The sequence below is a fragment of the Coloeus monedula genome, assembly GCF_965178545.1.
Source record: "Coloeus monedula genome assembly, chromosome: 22".
NCBI classification, from domain to species: domain Eukaryota; kingdom Metazoa; phylum Chordata; class Aves; order Passeriformes; family Corvidae; genus Coloeus; species Coloeus monedula.
Window position 1 is genome coordinate 2,835,502 of NC_138802.1, and position 20,558 is coordinate 2,856,059.

A 20,558-nucleotide genomic window follows, 5' to 3' on the forward strand; every position below is an offset into this window, starting at 1 on the left:
GAAGTGCCAGGCAGGGCTTGGCCTTTGTCCCTTCCCATCACAGAATAATCTATCAGCACTGTTTGGTGACAGAGAATGTTTTGTTCTTGTTGCCCAAGTGTTGAGGACTGACAGTGGAAATCTATCAGTACCAGAGCAGGGGATGAGTCAAACATAGCCCAGCCCCAGAGCCCCTGCAAGGGGAGATGTGAGGGAGTTTTGCATCACTCTCCTGCTCCCAAAGAATGCTGGAAGTTCAGGGGCACAGTTTTCTCAGCTGCATGTTAAACACTTTCCTCATTAAGCTGTTTTTCCTTTCAGAGCTGGATGACTGAGCCATGTAAATGTTAGGGCAAATTGCTGGTTAGATCACTCCATTTATCTACTGCACAGCTGAAGTAGGGAAAAAGCAAATTGGGTTCCTTGGGAATGGCTGTAATTGCACTGCAGGAACAAAGACTCCAATCCTTGTCAGTCCCAGCAGGGAGAACTGAAGGCAACAGAAACCAGGGGCCCTCAGGCTGGCAAGGTCCTGGGTGATCCTGAATCCAGCACTGCAACGTCCCTGTGAGGGCAACTTAGTGAGACTCAGCTTCCAGCTGCTGTGAAGGAATTCAGTGTAGCTGCAGGCCTCCTGCTAATGGGAACAAACATGGGGTAAGGGATTCCAAGGGTTGGGAAACCAGGGCTGGTCCTTATCTCAGACTGCACCAGCTCTGCTCAGACACAGCCTGAGCAACGTTTGTGGGGTGAGAAGGTGGATCAGCCCTCCCATCAACTGCGCTGCACAGAGCAGGAGAGATGTAGGTAAGTTTAAAAGCTGAAAATGCAACATCAGGCTCACTTAGCACTTAAAAACTATTTGGTACATGCTGTGTCAGTGCTGGCAGAGTAGGCAGAGATGTATAAAAAAGGTTTCATTGACATTTAAATATATTTCTATATGAATGTCTCACAGAACAAAAAAATAAAGTCTTTTCATCACAAATACTGCAGCATTAAAATAAACACCAAAATAAACAATGAGTGATATACATATATATATTTGAGTGTGTAGACTATAGAGTGAATCATATTGTCGCTTTTTAAGTCACAAAAGCACAATATAAATACGGAATTTCCTGTGAACTCTTTTCCCTGTTGTAATAAAAATACATTCTTTACAGTTAAAGTAAAACTAGTGCAAGTCCATCGGCCGTGCCAGCTCCATCATTTACAGGGCACTTCGTACTTGAAGATGACGCTGAAGATTTTGCCCCCGAGGCGGTCAGCGAGCCACGAGTTCTTGATGACGGCCAGCTTGAGGCTCTCACACCTGAGCACGGCGTAGTAGTTGGTGTGGATGGCCCTGCCCATGCCCTCGATGACCACCAGGTCCGTCTGCCGCTCCCGCACCAGCACCGCCAGGCCCTGGTCCAGGCGGCTGCAACACAGCGTGATCAGAGCAGCCTCAGCTGCACCTCCACCTGCACCTCCACCTGCAGCCACAACTGCAGCCCAGGGCTGCCCTGAGCTGCCAGCTGGGATTCTGCACCAAGTTACTGGTGCCCACTGCCAAGGGCACCTGAAAGCCAAGGAGGTTGATTGAAACGTTGTTTTAAATGCACCCAGCGTGGGGTTTAAAGTTCTGTCCCCAAGAGCAGAACTGAGCAGAAGGAGATAGGTTAAATAAGGTGAAATGATGCTTCTGTCCCAGGGGATTTTGGCCACCTGCCAAAAACAGGATCTGACATCTGCCATAACCTGACCTGCTCCTGACCCAGCTGTGTCCTGAACACAGACACCTCACTAAGAGCCAAAGGCTGTAAGGCCTGAGCAGTGTCACAGGTCTAAATCCACACGCTGCAACTCCTGATGGGTGTGCAGATGTGATTTCCAGCAGGAAGGCTGGCTGGGATGCTCCACAGCCAAACCTTTGACCATCCTGCAGCTGAGGGGCACAAATAACAAAGTGGCACTTTGCCCACCTACCTCAGATCCAGGCATGGGGAACTGGAGCCCGTCTGAACCAACAGCAGCTTCTCATCCCTCAGTGCAGAGCTGTTCAAGAAGACAAAAATAATAAACAGCTGCTTCAGCAGGGCCTTGCACATCTGGGAATGAGCCAGAGAAGCAGGAATATTGAAGCCTCTTTCACAAAGGCTTTCTTTGCTGCAGGGACTTCACCAGGAAACACAATGTTTCCTTGAGCACAAGGATTGCTCAGTCAGCCCTGCATCCTCTCTCAGGGACACTCTGTGTGTGACATACACGGATTTTGCCTCTATTAGCATAGAAAATTCCTGGTGGAGCAGCTGGAGTGCTTGTCAGGGAAGACACAACATGAAACAGAACTATGGGTGTGCCAGAAAGACCCAATTTCTCTATTTTTCACTTGAATGAAAGTAAAGCTCTGCCTTGGGCTGAGGCTGCAGGCCACAGATGCTACTGAACAGTGCAATACAAAGGCAGGCTGTGCCCAGGATCTGCTCTCCCCAGGGAGGTGTGACAGACTGGTGCTTACTGGATCACAGGGTCCATGGCCGCGATGCGCTCGGTCACGATCAGGGACTCGCTGTAGGTGACGTCGTTGAGGGCAGGGCCAGAGTTACAGGCCAGAATCACCTGGGGGAAGGTGCCAGGAGAGGTCACACAGTCAGGCTCCGGCATTCCAGGCGTTTGGATTATTCCCAGTTTGGCAGAGAAGTTCCTGCTGGTGGGCAGTGACACCTTCCAGCAGTTACCAAAACTCCACAGGAATGCACAAGGAAACCACTCACCTCTGTCCCTCTAGAAAGGAGCTCTCGGACAAAAGGAAAGACTCCTAAAATTATGTCTATCCCACTGTTATCTGCGAAAATTAAGGCACATTTATGAGGGGGACCCTCCTGCAAGAGAAAACCAATGCATTCAGGACAGAGCACCACTCACCTCAGAGAACAGTTTGTTATTCACAGCCACTCCTCCAAACCCCCACATTTTATACCATCGAACGCTTGAGCCTTTGGGTCTGGACTGCAGCAAATTCGCAGCACACACCAGTGACAAACAGGAGTTATGGGGCTCCCTGATGGCATCTTTGCACAGGGGTTTAAAACAGCCTCGAGTTCCTGTGCTGTGTTTGAGACAGGGCTCTCAAACTCCAGCAATAAAACCTCCACCTGCCAACTCAAGCCAGGCCTAACCCCAGAATCAGGCTGTGATCCTGAACGTGCTGGGTGCCAGCTGGACCTACCTTGGAGAGTGTTTTAAGCCAGCCTTGTGCTGGCTGAACAGGACTCCCTTCTGCCAGAGAAGGGCAGGATGGACTGTGGGGACAGGGACATCCTAAAATGAAAAGACAGTGCCTATTCTCCATTAACCTTCTCATTTGTTCTCAACCTGATGTTGTGACACTTAGTTCACTCCAGTTCATACTGGCAGAAGAAGTGAAAAATGCTTAATTCTTAATAAAAACTGTCAGGGCAGTGCTTGTAGTTCCCTAATTATCCCTGTTACCCAAGATTAGCTGGTGCTTTGTTTTAGGATGGAGCATGTAATGATTTGCCATAGTCTGCTCATCCCCAACCTTTAGGCTGCGATTTCCAACAGAGAGATTAACACGAAGACACAAAAGCTTTTCAATTAATCTTAATTAACTGGTAAAAGAGATTACATGGGGAAAAAAAAAGCCACAACTCTGCTAATTGATAAGTTAATTACTTGCAGCAAGCTCCTACATTAATACCAGTTTTAGTTGGCTACTCAGGGGGAGGAACAATTCAAAACACTACATTTTGGGTTTCTAAATTCAGGAGTCTGGGTGTATGGAAGTAAGTGCTCTGGTAAGGAGGGGAGGCTCTGGAGCAGCTCTGAGAGCAGCTGGGCTCCAGTGGGAATTCAGGGAAGCAGCTTGGGAAGTAACCAAGTGTTAGACTAATTCCTTTATTTCTTTCTTTATGGTGAATTATTGGCATTTGTTTTGGGCTGTCTGAACAGAGTTCTGTTCAAACCCCAGGATTCCCAAGGTGGTTTGGTGATTAAGGTGTTTAATTAGTGGGTTTAGGGCCACCCACGGTCGTACCTTCAGTCGCTCCAGCCACTGGCTGTAGGAATCTTCCAACCAGGGACGTTCTGTGGCACAGACAGAGCAGTGTCAGCATTTCTTATCAACAGCCACTAACTCTTATCAGCAGTCAGTCATTCTGCACATGGTACAAGCAGGAGGTTCATGCTACACACACTGAAGCATTTGAGCTCAGGTTTGGAATGTTAAATGTGTAGGTTCACAGAGTTCCTGAGCTCTCAGTTATGGGAATGGCTCCATGAGAGCAGGCCTGGAGTGGGATTTTCACACTAAAGCTCTGGAGTGGAGTGAGCTGGGCCCTGGGCTGGGGGTGCTGGACCCCCCAGGACACTGTTTCCTGGCAGGGACACAACAGTGAGGGACCATCTCTGTGTTTAAGGAGAGAGTCTGCAGGTTTAATTCCTTTGGAGCATTCCACCCAAACTCTGGATCTGCATTTAGATGACTCTCACAAGCCCTAATGACTCCTTGTCATCATTTGGGGCAGCAGAACCCCCCCAAACATTCCCACTCCATTCCCTCATTAACATCCAGCTCCAACCACCAGCACGGATCTCCCCTTACCTTGGAGCTTTGACTTGGCTTCTTCAAACCCAAACTGTGGCTCAGACTCCAGGACACTGGAAAAGGAGAGAAACAAAGGGCAACACAGTTCAACACCTCCATCTCACCAACATTTCTTTAGCTGGTGCCCAGCAATTTGACTGCACTGGTTATACTGGGGGTGTCTGTGGGTCCCAGGACTGGGAAATGTATTTTGTGCTCATGTTAAAAACAAAAGGCTCATCAGGACATTAAATCAGAGCTCTTATGCTAAGAAAAAACAGCCTCAGCAATGTACATGTTTGTAGATGTTTGCAGGCAGCAGGCTACAGGTAAAAAAGACATTTTTGGGTCTGCAAGGCACCATGAAATGTCATGACTTAAACCAGCTGCAGGGTGTAACAGCGCTGTACAAGGGTTGATGGGGAGATTGGGGAACTTAATTTTTTAGAAAAAAACCACAATTGGACATTCTGTAGCTTAAAGGGTGCTGTTAAAGGATGTAACACCTACTCTGAGACTGCCTTTGCTCCCCAGTCAAAGACATTCCCTGCCAGCAGTCCTTTCACCAGTGCAAACTGCCTCTCCTCCCAGCCCAGGGAGTCCAGGGACTCGATCACGCTCTGGAAACACTTTAAGGCTATTCCGTTTTCTTTCTGCTTTACCTGTAAGACAGTCAGGAAACACTGGATTTACAGACCAAAATTTCTTACCCATCCTTGGCTGTCTCAGTCCCAAGGCCACGTTCAAGCATCTCCTCTGTGTTCATGGTCTCTCATGGACCAACCAATTACCGTTGTCAGCGTGCTTAGGACCAAGAAAAATCTTTCCTGGATTCTAATAAAAAGCTTCATGAGTGCCAGGATATGATCTATAGCCCAAGAATTACTTGTCTTAGCAAGTTAGAGGCGCAACAGATCTTGAGCAGATTGGGAAACAGATCTCAAGCAAGCTGGGGAATGGGACAGTGGACACACATAAACCTTGTAGCAGTAACATGATGCATCAACCCCAGGAAATCACCACCAGCAGTGCCACAAAATCTGAAGGGTGGTTTTGTTTTTGGGTTTTTTTGCATCATCCCAAATTCTCAGCAGCTCTCCCCTTTTTTTCTCTGCTCTGTCTTTGGTGAGATCAGTGTTACAGGGTGAGTTCTCTTAGGAAATTTAAAACGATTCTGGGTACCAAAATCTTGTTTTGGCAGTAACTTGTCTGAATTACCGGAGGGAAACATAAGCAAAGGGCATCTCACATGTGTTCTACCCCTTTTTCAGAGTGAAGACAGTGCAGCCACGGAGAACTTCCTCTGTATTTTGCAGAAATATGTCAATAGTCAGGAAAAAAGTCTCAGACCAATCACTGGCACTGTTATTATTTGTATGTCACATAAACCAGTGGTGAGGAATGGACCTACAGAAAACTGTTTTTGAGAACTACTGACTCAAATGTCCTCTCCCCAACCACTTCATGTCACAGAAGAAAATACAGAGAGAAAACAGCTGCACAGTGGCAATGAATGGTTTTAAGAGCAGGAGGTTGTGCATTGTGTCCACTCCAGCCCAGTGCTGAGCATCTCACAAGTGACAAAGGCAGCCACAGAGGAGTGAATTAGAGCAGGGTCTGGTGACAGAGCCTGGTGACAGAGCCTGGTGACAGCCACCACACACTGCTCAGCAGGGCTGGCACCAACACTGGCTCCTCAGGGCTATCAGGCAACTGAAGCTGGGGATATTTTGGTGATCATCCTCACCAGGAGCCTGTTCAGGTGAAGGGATTTATTCCCCAGCGCTCTTTCTCCTCCCCCAGCTGCTCACAGCCAGTGCAGGAACTGGTTCCTCATCCCTCCCCTCTGAGCCATCCATCACTTGTACAGTTTCAGAGTACTGGAAAAGTGTCTTGAACTCACCTTGGAATAGGGATCTGGAAAATTGAACTCATTCAAACAGTGTTCCCTTGTATCCAAGAGACTTCTGACTGTTAAGGTACCATATGCACTTTAAAAAGGGAGAAGGGGCAAAAAACAAATCAATTACTTCAAACAGAAAACGTTATTTTTGCCTCTGTCTCCTCCATAAGTCACAGCCCCTCACACAAGCACTACAGCTGAAAGTCACAGGTGCTAAACCCTGGCTCTAAGGGGTAAATCTACAATAAGATTATTTAAATACAGGGAGGGAGGATGTTCAGAATTAACCTGCTGCTATTTTTAATAACCATATACAAATTTTTAATAACAAATTTTCTGCCAAGATCTAATTTCTCTGTTCAACTCCAACACATGAAATCCAAAAGCTCTGTGCAGAGGATCTGATGTTTGGCACACCAGCTTGCTTGAGCCTTCAGCCTGCTTGGCTTTGTTTGCTCTGCTTCACAACCTGGTTAACTTTTGGGTGGGCTTTCCCTGTGCTCTGCTCGACAGAAGCAGCAAGTGATGCAAAAGGGAAAATAAAGACACTTACAAGGGCTGCTGCCTGAGTGTCTGCAGCTTATTCCAGTATTTCTGGCGGAATTTCTCAGCTCTCTCCACTGCATCCACAGAGTCTGGCTGACTGGCTGCAGCTCGCTTTGCCACCTGGCACAGAAATGAGGCAACACTGGAGTTACCAAATTAACTCTTCCTCCTTGTAACTGATGTGAAGTTCAGTCTGAGCAATAACCCCTCCATCTGCCTTCCTGTTCTGTGCCTGCAGCCCGGCTGCTCCCTCCCACACAGCACCTCCCAACTTCCCTTCATTCCAAACAGTAAACAACAATTTTAATGTGTCTTTTCATCCCAGAAGATTTAAAGTTTGTTTTCCAGACTGTACTTTCAGAAATGAAGCACAAGTTCTAACTACTTAGAGGAGGGGAAAAAATAACTGCACATAGACCAAAGGAGAAACAGGCAGAAATTTAATGGTGCACATCGACCCCTTGTGTTCTCCTTTTGTTTACTCCAGTGAACTGCCTGAATCAGCTTCAGTGCAGAAAAAAATAACTTGTGTCTGATTCAATTGTGCTCTTCCCACGAAGACTGTCTGTGAGGCAGCAGGACTGCTCCCAGAGAAGGAACAACCCAAGGATCTCTGGCCTTTGGTTGTGTAACTGTCCTGCTTGAAGCTCTGTACAGAGAGGTCCAACTGCCATTCAATAGAGAAAATGCTTTGAAAACACCTTTCAGAAGCTAAAAAAAAGCATCACAGAAGAACATTTCTGCCTTTGAAGGGGCCAAACCCTTCCTTAAGGGACTGGGACAAAGTCAGGTGCCTCTGTTACAGGGAAAGAGGGGCTGCACTTCAGAGGGGTGAAACAGCAGGAATGTTTTACAGGACAAACATGGTGCTTCACAGAAGATCTGTTTACTAAATACCTGTGTCACCCAAACAAGACTGTTTCGTGACACTCACCCCATCCAGTGCCTCCTCAAAGCAGGTGAGCCAGTATTTTCTGGCCATGGCATCATCTGTGAGGTCAACAGTGTCTGGGATATAGGTGGAGGGGTCTTTCAGCAGTGGCAGGTTAACAAGTGGTCTCTCCAATCTGTCCATTTCCAGCATATCAAACTAGAGGAAAATGGAAAGAGATGGATTAGAACTCACTCAGAAATTAATTCACAATGAATTAAACTAGCACAAGGGCTGCAGAAGTCCAGCCACAGTTAAGACTGACAGATTTGCAGACAATAGATCACCATAAATAATCCAGTTCCCTCTGTGGATTATTTTATCCATGCCCACCCCACAGACAGAAATTATCCAGTGCGAAAATATTATCCACTGAGAAATCAAAATTGCTGCACTGTCAGTGAATTTAAGAGATGACTGGGCTTGTGCTCTTCTGTCCAATCTTGTATTTGTCCTCTCATAGGAAGCAAATTAATGCTGCTTAATGATGGTGGAACATGAAATTCCAAATTCTGAGGTATTTCAGCTGCAGCAAAATCCAGCTGCTCCAGAGTAAGAGACAAACATTCCCTCCACTTTGGTGAAGGAGAGTAAGACAAAGCAGCAGCCAGTCTGTTCTAGGAGACATTGCATCCAACACCACACCAGACACCAGACTGGTCACTTCTCTGGGCACACAGGAGTCCCAGGGGCAAGAAGCAACCAGCTGGAGAATAATGACCTATTTCCAGGTCACCACTGCTAAGAGAACACACACAGGTGTAGAAAAGACAGCACATACTGTACCACTCCGTGTTCTCTGCATGGGGTAAACATCAGGGGATGTGCTCATAAGCCCAGAACTCCCAGCATAATTCTCTCCCCAGCTGTACTGGTTTGGATCTAGAAAAGAGAAAGACACAGACACACATAATCTGAAAATAAAACTGAAAATACTCCTGTGAGTGAGTCTAGAGCCAGCATCCCTCTGAGCAGCTGCTGCACTACACAAGCCAGCTCCCCTTGTCTTTAAAAGCAAACAGAATTTTTCCCTCTAACCCCCAAAAGAGATGTTTCAACCACTCAGTGAATTACCTGCTCCAAAGAACTTCAACCTGAATGAGACAAGAGACAATTTAAGTTCTAAAATAATTCTTTTTAACCCCCTTTCCTTGTCATCAATCAGCATGCCTTCAAAGCACTATTACTGAGCATTTCTTATTTCTAAATCTAGATCCATTATTAACAAAATAGAATTACAGAACTCTCAAAGCACAATGTAAGTTTCAGAGAAACACTAAAGTTATTTCTAGATTTGCCTTATTTGAGAGAAGTTTAATGAGCTCAGATGTACAGTACATGCTGCAGAAGCAATGTCTTTAATTCCTCAGTAGCTGGTTCCTTGCCCATCTCTATCAAATGGGCAGGAAAGGAATTCCAAATCCATTTTTTAGAGGTGTATTTGATACTTACTGAACTAAGTACCCATAGCAGCCTGTGGCTGTGCCACCATAATCAATGTACCACCTGGCTTGCCAGTACATCAACAGGGGAAAAGGAAAACTAAATAGGCAGAATTCCACCAAAGCACCCTGGATCCAAGGGATCTGGACAGAAGGGTCTCCTCTGTGAGGCTTTTCACTCTCAAACAAACACAGTTTGGAGATGCTGGTCTTCTTCAGTACATTAAAAGAATTCAGAAGTGGCTTCTTAAAGAGGGGAAAACCAAACCCATGTTTCTGCATTTAGAGCTGTGATTGCTCTTGGCAGAAGTGCAGAGAAGAGAAGAGCCCAGTCCTGCTGCCTTCTCAAAGGTGAGCAGGAAATCCAGTGAGAAATTAAGATGTCCCTGCCAGAACGTATAAAACCAAAGCCCAGCATCTGTGTTTATTAGTGCCAAATGGATTTATTTAGGCAACAGCTTACATGCAGCCTCTTAAAGAGAAACTTGGACAGTACACTGACATTTCAGAACACAGCATATACAGAACAGAGCAGTGCTGTACTTACTGTCTTGTTCAGCTCCTTTTAAAAATGCCCCAATGGCTCCCAGGTAGCCTTCATGTCTCAGGAACAATGCCTGAACCTCTCCCTGCCACAATATGAAACATTGCAATTGGATGGTCCCTGAGGGCTAACAGGCACTTCTTTTGTCACTAGTTTCACACTTTAATTTAAGAGAAACAACTAGAAGATGGTAATAGTCATTTGTGCTACATTCTCACACATTCAGCAACTTTAATGGTGCTTCTGGAACAGCTCGGGGAGGAACTGCTCACACACATCATTCCCCAGTTATCAAACAGCTGGAAAACACCCATGCACCAGTGGTGTGTGCTCTAAGGCCTTCCCCGGAAAACACCACTGCATCATTCCATGAATATTCAACTCCTCTTGCTTCAACAGGCTGGAAATACAAGGTCATGTGATTCCCAAGTGAAGTGTGTGCCACTGCAGCCAACACGTTTGGAACACTGCTCATTGTCTTTATTTCATTCCACGGCTCTTCAACAGCACTCAGACACTGCATTACCCACAGGCAAGCATTCCCCCACCCAAATAATTCAATTATTAATGTAAAATACAGGAGTGCTGGGGAGAAAAACCCTGCATCCTCACAGCAGGGCCCCTCAGCTTTCCTAGGCTGGGTGAGACAAAGCCTTTTCCAAGGAAATCAGCAGTGACTGTGGGAACAGCTCACCCTGAGGGGAGCCACAGGGAAACAGCAGCTCCAGCTCACATTTGGATTTGAATCCCTGGCAAAGTGTCTCTTACAACAACCTAAAGCTGCAGTTTTGCAATAGCTTTCTTGGAACTCAACAAAGTTTTACAAAAAGGAACAGCAATGGTGAAATAAAGAGGGGAAAATGCAGCACACAGGAGCCTCTTGCACGAAGCACTGAGATGAGAAAAAATGGTGTCATCTACTCTATAAAGTTCCTAAAGTGCAGGACTAATCTACCTGTAACAACCATTAATGAGCTTGTGGACTGGACCTTTTTCCTAGTCAAAAATCTTCAGTATTTTCCACAGCTTCAAAACCTGCAAAGAACTTCAGCTTGGTTGATTTGGGGTTTGATTTTCTCTTTAATAACAAAACCCCACTGATGCCAACTGTCTCAGCAGAACAACCCCACGCTGCACGGCCTGGGGGTGGAAAGATGCAAATCAGCAAGAGGAATTGAATAATGATGGTGACTATCTAAGAACACAGTGAAAACTCATTACTTGGAGCTACAAGACAGACTGACAATCAAAAAATTATAATAAAGAAAGAGAGGGAGGGAGGTAGGGAGAGAGAAAAAGGGCCAGACACAACTCCCAGGCATTTCACATTGATTTCACCCCTCCCACAACACATCCCTGCCTTACCTACCTAAGGAGCAGCCTTCTAAGCTTACTTCATGAGCAAATTCTTTTATTAAGGTATCCCAATAGCCTAGAAAAATAACTAAAATGTGACTTTGCTGCAGGGAGCCCTGTGTTTTCCTTACCTTGGAGAAGAAGTTGATGCTGTAGGTTATTGTGCGCATGGTGACGGGGTGGCCCCGGATAAAGAACCCTCCAAAATAGATTTTATCCAGGTTGTGCAGTTTGGCATAGAGGCAGGCCAGCTGACCAATGTCATTGCTGATCATGTGGAGCAAACTTTTGGCCATATCTTCTTTGGAAAATTCTGAAAGGGAAGGAAGAGTAAAGCAAATTGCACACAGCTGAGGAAGCTGCAAGGGACCGTGCTTTTCTAACTGAACCTGCAGTAGGGGAAAGATAAATCCAGGGTTTGAGCAGCTTTCTTTATGTGTGGAGATGAAAACTGTTACCCCCCTGCAAAAACCTCACATTTAAAATGTACTTCAAACAAGGAGGAGTGTGATTTGATTGAAGATATCAGGAAAAAAAAAAACCCTCACTAAGCCTATGTGAAACATTTATTGAAAAAAACTTCCTGGATGGCAGGAATCCATTTCTTCTCTCTAGGAACCACGGGTGAGGGTTCATCCATCTCTCTTGGCCTGAGATGCACTGCAAGTATTTCACTAAGATACTGCAAATAAACTGCAAATTGTAGTAAAACACTGCCAAAAGGCCCTTCTGGAGCCCAGAAGGCCACATCTATTTCCCACAGGAATCAATTAACACCGGGCTAACCAGACAGCTATTTTTTAATTTTCCCTAGGCTTAGGCAATCCCAAACTGAAAATTTAAATGTCTGCTTATAAAGCAGACTGGAAAATATTTTTAATCAATATTCTGCAGGCAAAACACAAGATCATGAAAGAAGCTGGTGATTATTTTAAGCTCTACTTGTTAGATCAGTATGAAGTTGATTCCCAAGGGCCAGAGGAGATGTTTGGGTAGATCCTTTCCATCCCAGTACCTTTGTCTGCTGTGGTGGACTTCCCAAAGCTGCTGGCAATGAGATTCCCACTGAGCCCCAGGGTCTGGTAGGCACCTCCATACACGTCCTTCACCAGCATGTCCACGTTGGTGTGCTGGCCCTTTGAGGCCAATTGCAGCAACTCATCAAATTTCTGAGGGTGAGAAGCACAGTTACTGCAGCTGACCTGGGCCAGAGTTCACTGACCAAAACCAGTCTTAGAATTAACCCTGCCAGCCAAAGACAGGTTATTTCTGATTACAAGGATGTATCCAGAGTCCCCATCAGATCAAACAGACAGATCTTAAGTGGACCTCCTTCAATGATGAACACCACAATCAACCTCTTTCTTATCTGCAGATATTTTGTTGAATTTCCCCTGAAAACTAGGGTGGGTCAGCACATAAAAAACAGTCAGAAGCCTCATGGCATCCCTTATCTTGGAAGTCAGGAACACAGGAACTAAGAGAAAATAGAATTATGTCTTCCTGAAGCACAGTAAAAGAGAAGATTGAGAAAAAAGTCTCAGTGTGCCTTTACTGTTGCAGGATGTGTCAACGTCCCTGAAGTTAAACTTGCAGGCAAGCTGCATTATCCCAATACTTAATTTCTAACTCTGCTAACCCGAATTTCTTCTACAAAACCAAGAGAGAATTAAGAGCAGGCACTGTCATGTTCCAAGATTTCCTCTTTAGGAGCATCAAACAAAAAGCACAACCCAGGTTGTGCCCCCCCTTTGACATTTTCTTAGCTGGGGCACATGTAACTGTAGCTTTTCCTACACTGCTGACATTTAGGACACTCATTTAAGCCACATGGCTCTTTGGGAAGCCCAGCATGATGCAAGAGTCCTGCTCAGGCCAGCCCAGCTAAGTCAGGCCTTATTCTGGCAAATCATCAGCTCAGGATTTAAACTCACGTTGGCAACCAAGAACCCAACCATGAGACAAAAATCCTCCTCTCTGCTCCCAGGCATTTTGCAGCAATTGTGTGCTCCCTGCCTTCTTCTGCAGACAATATTGCAGGAACTGGGCTGGCATTTGAAGTTGAAAAGAGAATAAAAAATTACCAGGCCACTTTGAGGAGGCTCTTGTCCATCCCTTGTCCTTGAGCCCCAAGCAGGATTGCTTTTGGTCACAATAAGCATCTTCTAATTCTTGTCCCTGTATTCCATTAGTACCTTTTTGCATGTAAAGCTTCCTTTTATGCATCAGAAGAGCCAAAAATATGAACACAAGTCCAGGACTCAGCCTTGTTACCTAATATTCCAACATTTCAGGCTTCCTCCCAGCATTTGATTTAATTCCACCCCCCTTAAAAGAGACATGTGGGTACCTTTGTTTTGGTGAGCAGAGCTCCAAGACCCCAGAAGGTTCCACCTCCAATTGAACTGCCCCCAATCCATTCGAATTTGTCTTCTGTTTCTACCTGTCAATCACACAAGGCAGATTTATTTACAAAGTCCTATTAGGATGTTTAACAGAGATTTAAATGTCACAGTGTGCAGGGTTTTGGAACACCAGATTCAGTGGAGGCGGAAAGCTTCCACTGTGGAAGTGGCAGGTGAGAAGGGCACGTTGCACACAGTCACACCACAAGAAGTGCTGGAAATCTTTGTATTTAATTCTTAGCCAATAATGCTAAATATAGACATTACACTTGGTCTGTTCAACAGTGTGACAGAACAGACATCAAAAATCACTTTGATCTGACAGCCTTTGTCCTCATCAGGTAATGTAACCACTTCTCTAAACACCAAATTAAATGTGATTAAAAAGACGTTATTGTAGTGAATGGAAAAGCATTCATAACTCCATAATAAATAGAAATAAATTTGTTTAAAAGTACTATTTTCTTTTTAAACCTTGCATCAAGAAGAAACAAGTACAAATCTGAACCAGTGAGAGGTTTCAGATCACCTTTATTAAATCTCCAATAAAGCATTTTAGCCACCACTCACCTTCACTATAGAGACCCCCGAGCCAATGTTCACCAGCAAGTAAGGGAAAATGTTGGGGTGGTTTGCCTGGAACCGGAATTCTGTGTCTGAATCCTTCTGGTACACAAACACCTCGTGAGGGATGTTCCTCAGCACAAAGTTGCACCCCTTAATTAGGCAGGTCATTACATCTTCCTTATCAACTCTGAGGGGGAGGAAAAAGCCTTAAATAACAGTGCCAGCCCTCCTGATAAGGCAGTTTGCTTTTGGAGCAGCAGTTTACACAGACTTTGCAGACCGGAATTTTCACACCACGTGGCACAAGCCCAGCTCCCTGGAAACATGAAACCTCCATCTGCAGCACATGGTCTGGTGCTCCCCTCTCATGCCAGAACTGCAGTCTGGAGTTCTGTTACACAGTAACTGTAATCACGCTGTCATTACAAATAATCCTGTTTGCTTGTTTACACTGCTCTTTCCTGCCCTGCTCCTTTCATGGTCTGTGCACCCCTGCCATAAAGTAGGTCAGGAAGCTTAGCTGGAAATTAACCTCAGAAAACAATTTCCCAACATGGAATAATTGTCTGTTGTTCCGCCCCTGCCTCCTAATAAAGCACAAAAGGCCCCCTCGACATTTCAGCACTACTTGTTTATGACAGATTCAAGGGACTGGGAGGAGCCTACAGCTGGGATTAGCAAACACAGAGAAAGAGACTTCTCACAAGAGTAGCAGGATTCACAACAGGACATATCCCCAGTGTGGAGTCTGGGAATGTGACACAAAACTTAGGTAAGATGATTGATAAGTCAGCTAACACACACTGACTTCTGTGAGCTTCTGTGTCTCTGCACTGTTACTGATTTATGGAAATTCTTACAGGAAATATCTGGAGGCCTGTTGGAAACACATAAACAAGGCACAAACTCATCTCAACTACTACAGGATGATTTGTGTGTGCAAGGATGGAGAAGCTCCTCTGGGCTGGACCTGGGGACCAACTGAGTATGTCAGAACCAAATAAAAACCAAAACCAGGGGCACCACATGAGATAAGAGTGGAAATTGCCTCCTTGTCTTGATCAATTGATCATTAGTAACAGCCAGTAAGGTACTAAAGGGGGCTGGTGTGAAAAACAGATAACAGAGTCCAGCTTATCAGGAGATGTAAGTAATTTGCAAAAACAGTGTTAAAGATGAGCACAGGCCCTCAGGGGTTGAGGAATGTACTGCACAGATCACAGCAGCAGAGGTGCCTTGAAGCTCTCCTCAGTGATGTTTAATACTGGGGTAAATTAATGTTTTTGTAAACTTGCAGCATAGAAGGTGTGAATTTATAGGCACCACCATCTGTGGCTTTGATGGCTTTTGATCTGTATTGATAAGATGGTCTTTGATGAAATCTAGGCAGCTTTCAGTGTAAGCTTTTTAGTATTTGGTGTTTGAACAGTAAATTTATGAGGCTGTAAATTCATGGGACTGCCCTTTGTTCTCCTGTAAGCCTTTGCATGAAGTTTAGGTAGGAGCTATACAATAAGTGACTGTCACACTAATTACCTCTGAGCATGCCCAGGAAAATGATAAAAGCTTTTGGAGTAGGTGTAAGTTAATTCTTTACAGAAAAAAAAAAGCAGTTCCACTTACTTCAACCCCAGTTTCTTCTCAATAAGGTCTTTGAATTTATAGGCACCACCACCCGTGGCTTTGATGACTTTTGTCTCTGTATTGACAAGATGGTCTTTGATGAAATCTAGGCAGGTTTCAATGTAAGTGTTTTCAAATTTAATGAAGTGAAGTCGAGCTGTAATCTCCTCCTGAACAGATATTTCATACAAAGGTTCATTTTCTATGTCCTTTAAAAGAGAAAAGGATTTCTTAGAGAACATTCTTGGAGGTACAAGGTTAAATGTTGAACTACTGAACATCAATACTTGTGCTTTTTTTCCCCTTGAAACTGTGTTAATGCCATTAAACAGAACACCTCAAGCTATGTCAAAGAAGAATAGAGTTTCACAGATCTTAATTCTCCTTAAGCTGAGATAATCAATTCTCCCATGCAGCAGACATGCAGGAAATCCCTCTGTGTGAGGAAAGTTCTGTCTGCATGGGAGCAGAGTTTTTTTACAAAAGTACCACACTTACTGTCTGAAAAAAAAATATTTCAAACACTACCTGGCAATACAAACACTTCCCAAGAAGTTTTATATAGAACAAGTTATTAGATGGGTTTGGATACAATTTCTGTTCTACACAGTCCAGAACCTCACTCCTGTGAGTCAATCACATGCAGATGATCCCTGATGGAATTCTCACCTTTCCAGAATGATCAAAGGATCTCACTCTTGCCACTTTGTGCTGTACAGTTGAGTAATAAGCCAACTTGGTTAATGAACCACCTGTTCATAAAGAGATGACAAGTTATGATTAATTCTTCACCTTGGAGCAAACAATAGAACTTATGTTTATGTCAGCTCTTGGTTCTCAAGGTCTCCTCAGTAAAAGCCAGACAGAATTAAGGGAAATGCAGAAAGAACCTTTGTTGAGGACCTGCTTGGTGTGGTTAACCCCAGAGCACCATGGGACAGAAAAGCTCCATAAATTCAGCTTGTGCCCAGTTGATGTGGGATGAAGATGAGCAGTGGAAATTCTTAATTAGCCAGATCAGTATTTATAACACTGTTATTTACCTTGTTTGGAAACTTTATGGAACCCCCCCAAATCTGTACCAGGATTTTCTCAGCTGCTTTGCCACCACTGAGCAATGCACCCCACGTGCACAGAGTGTTTCAGCAGCAACAGCTAACAAATATTCTTATCCTGCTTTTAGGGACAAGTCTGCAAGCTCATGGCTGGTTTGAAAATGACCCTCTGTACTCAGTAACTATTTCACATGACTGGTCTTGGCTTTGGGGTAAGGAATGCTCAGGATGATGTTTCTCAAGCACACAGCAGCTGGAGGTATTACCAATGTGCAAGTCTGAGCACAGCAGCCTCATCACCCTCTTCAGGCCTCCAGTCTGCTCACAGCAATAAAACTTTCAACTCTCCCCTTGAAACACAACTCAACCCCTTGCCCTGTCTTTGCATCTGACCTGCAAAAGTGAATTTCTGGGGTTACACTGAATAACTTCACTGTTTTCCACCACACTGTTCAGTGCTCCAGGTCTGAAGGTAACTTTGACCTACTACTGGGTTAACATTAAAAGTCCTGAAAGAAAATAAAAACCTGGCAATGTTAAATCCTAAATAACGGCTAAATTCAGTGGCACTGCACTCTGCTGCCTAGTAATAACCAAGAAATGAAGCAGCAGAGGTGCAAGATCGTCCTTAGAGTGTGTAGCTTTGCCTTCCTAACAACACTGTTAGCTCTTCCACAGTGCTCAAGTCTTTTTGTTAGTAAAATATTTGCAACCTGTAGGAGAAAAACAGGCAGTTTACTCCAAAAATTTAAGTGAGGTCAATGTAGAGTGACCATGGACAGACACTTATAGTAACAAAAGCAATAACGCTTCCCTGACCTTGGATCTGATTTCAGTGTCCCAGCCAATGCTTTGAAGTTTCTGGTAAACATAACCCACAGTCTGTTCTGCTAAAAGGTGAGGGTTTGGTGCTTAGAGGTGAGGGGTTGCACAGCTTTTTATGGAAAAGCTTCCCTCCACACTGGGGCATCACAAAGCCCGTGCTGGAATGTCACGTTCTTTACACTGCCAATGACACAGGTGCAGCAGGAATTTATCACCAGATCCACGGTATGTAGAGCCATGCTTTATGCATTATCCCCTTCCTCTCCCAGTTTTTAAAGACTTAAATCCATTCAGAACACCAGCTGAGACATGTAACGAGGTTTTATAACTAATCCCACGACTCTAATTCCCTGCTGACCCGCACAAAGGGCCAGTTCTGGCTGTTACTTTAACAGGCATGGAACCAGCAGTTTCTGAGGGGCTGAAGTAACTGGTGACACGACAAGATTCTCTGTTATGGTGCAGGTTTTCTTCCCACTGCCCCTGAGTCTCCACCACACAGAGCCATGTTCACCCAAGGAATAATGGCTTGGTTTTCTTTCTCCCGGCTTTTCTCCTAAAAAGTTCCACTGATCTTGTGACGGTAAAACGGAAGGAAAACCTGTGAACTGGCACTTTTGGCTTAGTGGGTGTCCACAGAACGACTGCAGATCGCTGCACGGGTGAACTGGGAACAGGCTCAGCCTGTCCCTGCACAGTTCCCGGCTGTGGCGCGCAGGTGTCACCCCGACGTGTGTCACCCTGTCCCTCGGCTCAGGATGTGGGAAATCGGGAATGCTGGGTGCTCGGCTGCAGGCACGGGGCAGCGGGTGTTTTTGGGGGTGACTGAGGCAGCAGTGACAGCCCCCGACCCACGCCAAGCCCTGCAGCCGCCCTGCCCGGGCAGCGCCACAGCCACCGTCCCCGGCCCTTTTTGCTTCTTCCAGGCCGGTTTCGGGAACCGGAGGAGCACCCGCAGCATCCCGCGGGCCGCGGCCTGGGGCGGGGAGCGGGCGGGGGGCTCCGCACTCGGGCCTGGCGCACTGGGGCCGGGTCCGGCGCGCTCTGAGGGGTGCAGCCAATGTCCCCCAGCCCCGCCGCGCCCCGGCCGGTCCGGCCGAGACCCCCGGGCTCTCCCCCGTCCCCCCTTGGCCGCCAAGGGCAGCCCCGGCCGGGCCGCCCCGCCCGGCTCCCCGCGGCCCGTTACCAGCGCGCGGCCCACCGGGACCTGTAGTGCCGCTCCCCGCCCGCGCCGCGCCGGCACCCGGCAGCGGGACTACAATTCCCATCGTGACCCGCGCCGCCCCCCACACCGCGCAGCCCGCCGGGAACTGTAGTGAGCCCGCGCCCACCCGCGCCGGCCCGCGCGTCCCGGGGGACTACACTTCTCAGCGTGCCCCGCGCGCGCCCGGCCCGGCCCCCCGTGGGTCCCCTCACGGGGGCCGGAGCCGCCGCCCGTTCCCCACAGCCGCCCCCTCCCCGTAGGCCCCCCCCTCCCCGCCCGGTTACCGATGTCTATGGCGAAGCGCTTGGCGTTCTCCAGGTTGCGGAAGATCTCGTCGGGCGGGAGGGTGATGCTCTTGTCCAGGCTGCCGTGACCGCTGCCGCGCCCGCCCCGCTCCGCCATTTTGAACGCGACCCACTCCCTCCCTCACCTCGGCCTTATCGGCATGCAAATGTATGCGCATAAATCTGCATGGTAACGAGGCGGAGGCGCTGGGGTTAGGCGGGGAGCGCGCGCGGGCCCCGCCCACCGGCGGGGGCGGGGCCTGGGGGATCGGGGGGGGGGCGGAGAGACCCCGGGGGGAGCGGGGGGGAAACGGGGAGAGATCCCGGGGAGGGGTCGGTGAGACCCCGGAGGGGGGGACTGGAGAGGGGGGAATGCGGAGAGAAACCCCCGGCGAGGGCAGAGAGATCCCCCGGGAAAAACTGGGGGGGAACGGGCCCCTCGAAGGGTGAACCACAGGGAGGGGGACGGGGAGAGACCCCGGGAGGAACGAATGGGGGGACAAGGACAGAGCCCTGGAGGGGTCAATGAGACCCTGGGGGAGGAACTGGGGGGGGATGGGGAGAGAGACCCCCGGGGAGGGCAGAGAGGCCCACGGGGGGCCGGGGGGGGGTCCTCGGTAGCCCACGGGGGGCCGGGGGTCCAGGACACCGATGCACATACACAGAGCTACTGAGCAGCCCCACGCGTGCTCCCTGTAGCCAAACCCCTGAATTTTAACCGCCTGCGTGTTTCCAAGAGTTTTGTGACCCGGACACATCCCCAGGAATGTGAAATGTGCCATGAGGTGCCTTGGAAAACTTCATCTCTTTATCCGAAGTACTTTCTGTGTTTGGTGTCCCTCCCTGTGACAAGGGATCGGAATGAGATGATCTTTAAGGTCCCTCCCAACCAAACCATTCCACGATTTTTTTCGCCCTTGCAGTGACCTTTCTTGGCTCTGAATTCCCAGAGAATTGGCGCTCGGGAGCGCTGTTATTTTTGTTTCACATTGAGAGAGCTGGGGTTTGATATTCCTGAGCTGTGGAAAACAGCATTGCAGGGGGTCCCGATGGACACAGAGCTGCTGGGGAAATTCAGTGTCAATTCTGAATGTCTCTGCTTTCACTGAAATCTGTCTCATGTCCGTTGACCACAGGGAAACCAGCTGTAAAAACTACTTAAAAAAAAGAATAACTAGGTTTATTAACCAGATTTTTATTTATTTTTGACCGTTAAAAGTTTCTGCAACTTCTGACGTTCAAGATACTTCTGGCACAGGTCATACATTGGTGCAGCTTGCACAGAACACATCATAACATCCTC

At 47.0% G+C, this 20,558-nt stretch overlaps 1 protein-coding gene across 1 annotated transcript; it reads right to left on the minus strand.

Moving 5' to 3' along the window:
- Positions 1 to 894: 894 nt before the first annotated feature.
- Positions 895 to 19,408, minus strand: PANK4 (pantothenate kinase 4 (inactive)). The gene is made up of 19 exons (XM_082295746.1): positions 19,256 to 19,408; positions 16,557 to 16,639; positions 15,888 to 16,096; positions 14,268 to 14,451; positions 13,643 to 13,735; positions 12,308 to 12,461; positions 11,424 to 11,605; positions 9,940 to 10,021; positions 8,732 to 8,832; positions 7,954 to 8,109; positions 7,027 to 7,139; positions 6,474 to 6,561; positions 5,081 to 5,232; positions 4,589 to 4,644; positions 4,022 to 4,071; positions 2,739 to 2,846; positions 2,483 to 2,583; positions 1,951 to 2,019; positions 895 to 1,402 (listed from the first exon to the last, which is right to left on the minus strand). The coding sequence occupies exons 1-19, from the start codon at positions 19,371 to 19,373 to the stop codon at positions 1,189 to 1,191; spliced, it is 2,313 nt and encodes a 770-aa protein (XP_082151872.1). The 5' UTR covers positions 19,374 to 19,408; the 3' UTR covers positions 895 to 1,188.
- Between the last annotated feature and the right edge of the window lie 1,150 nt (positions 19,409 to 20,558).

Coding starts and splice junctions, on each gene's coding strand:
- PANK4 (XM_082295746.1), bottom strand. CDS start 19,373: ATGGCGGAGCGGGGCGGGCGCGGCAGCGGTCACGGCAGCCTGGACAAG. Junction 16,097..16,556: donor CCTTTGATCATTCTGGAAAG/GTGAGAATTCCA, acceptor TCTCTTTTAAAG/GACATAGAAAATGAACCTTT. Junction 8,833..9,939: donor AAAAGGAGCTGAACAAGACA/GTAAGTACAGCA, acceptor TCTCTTTTCTAG/ATCCAAACCAGTACAGCTGG.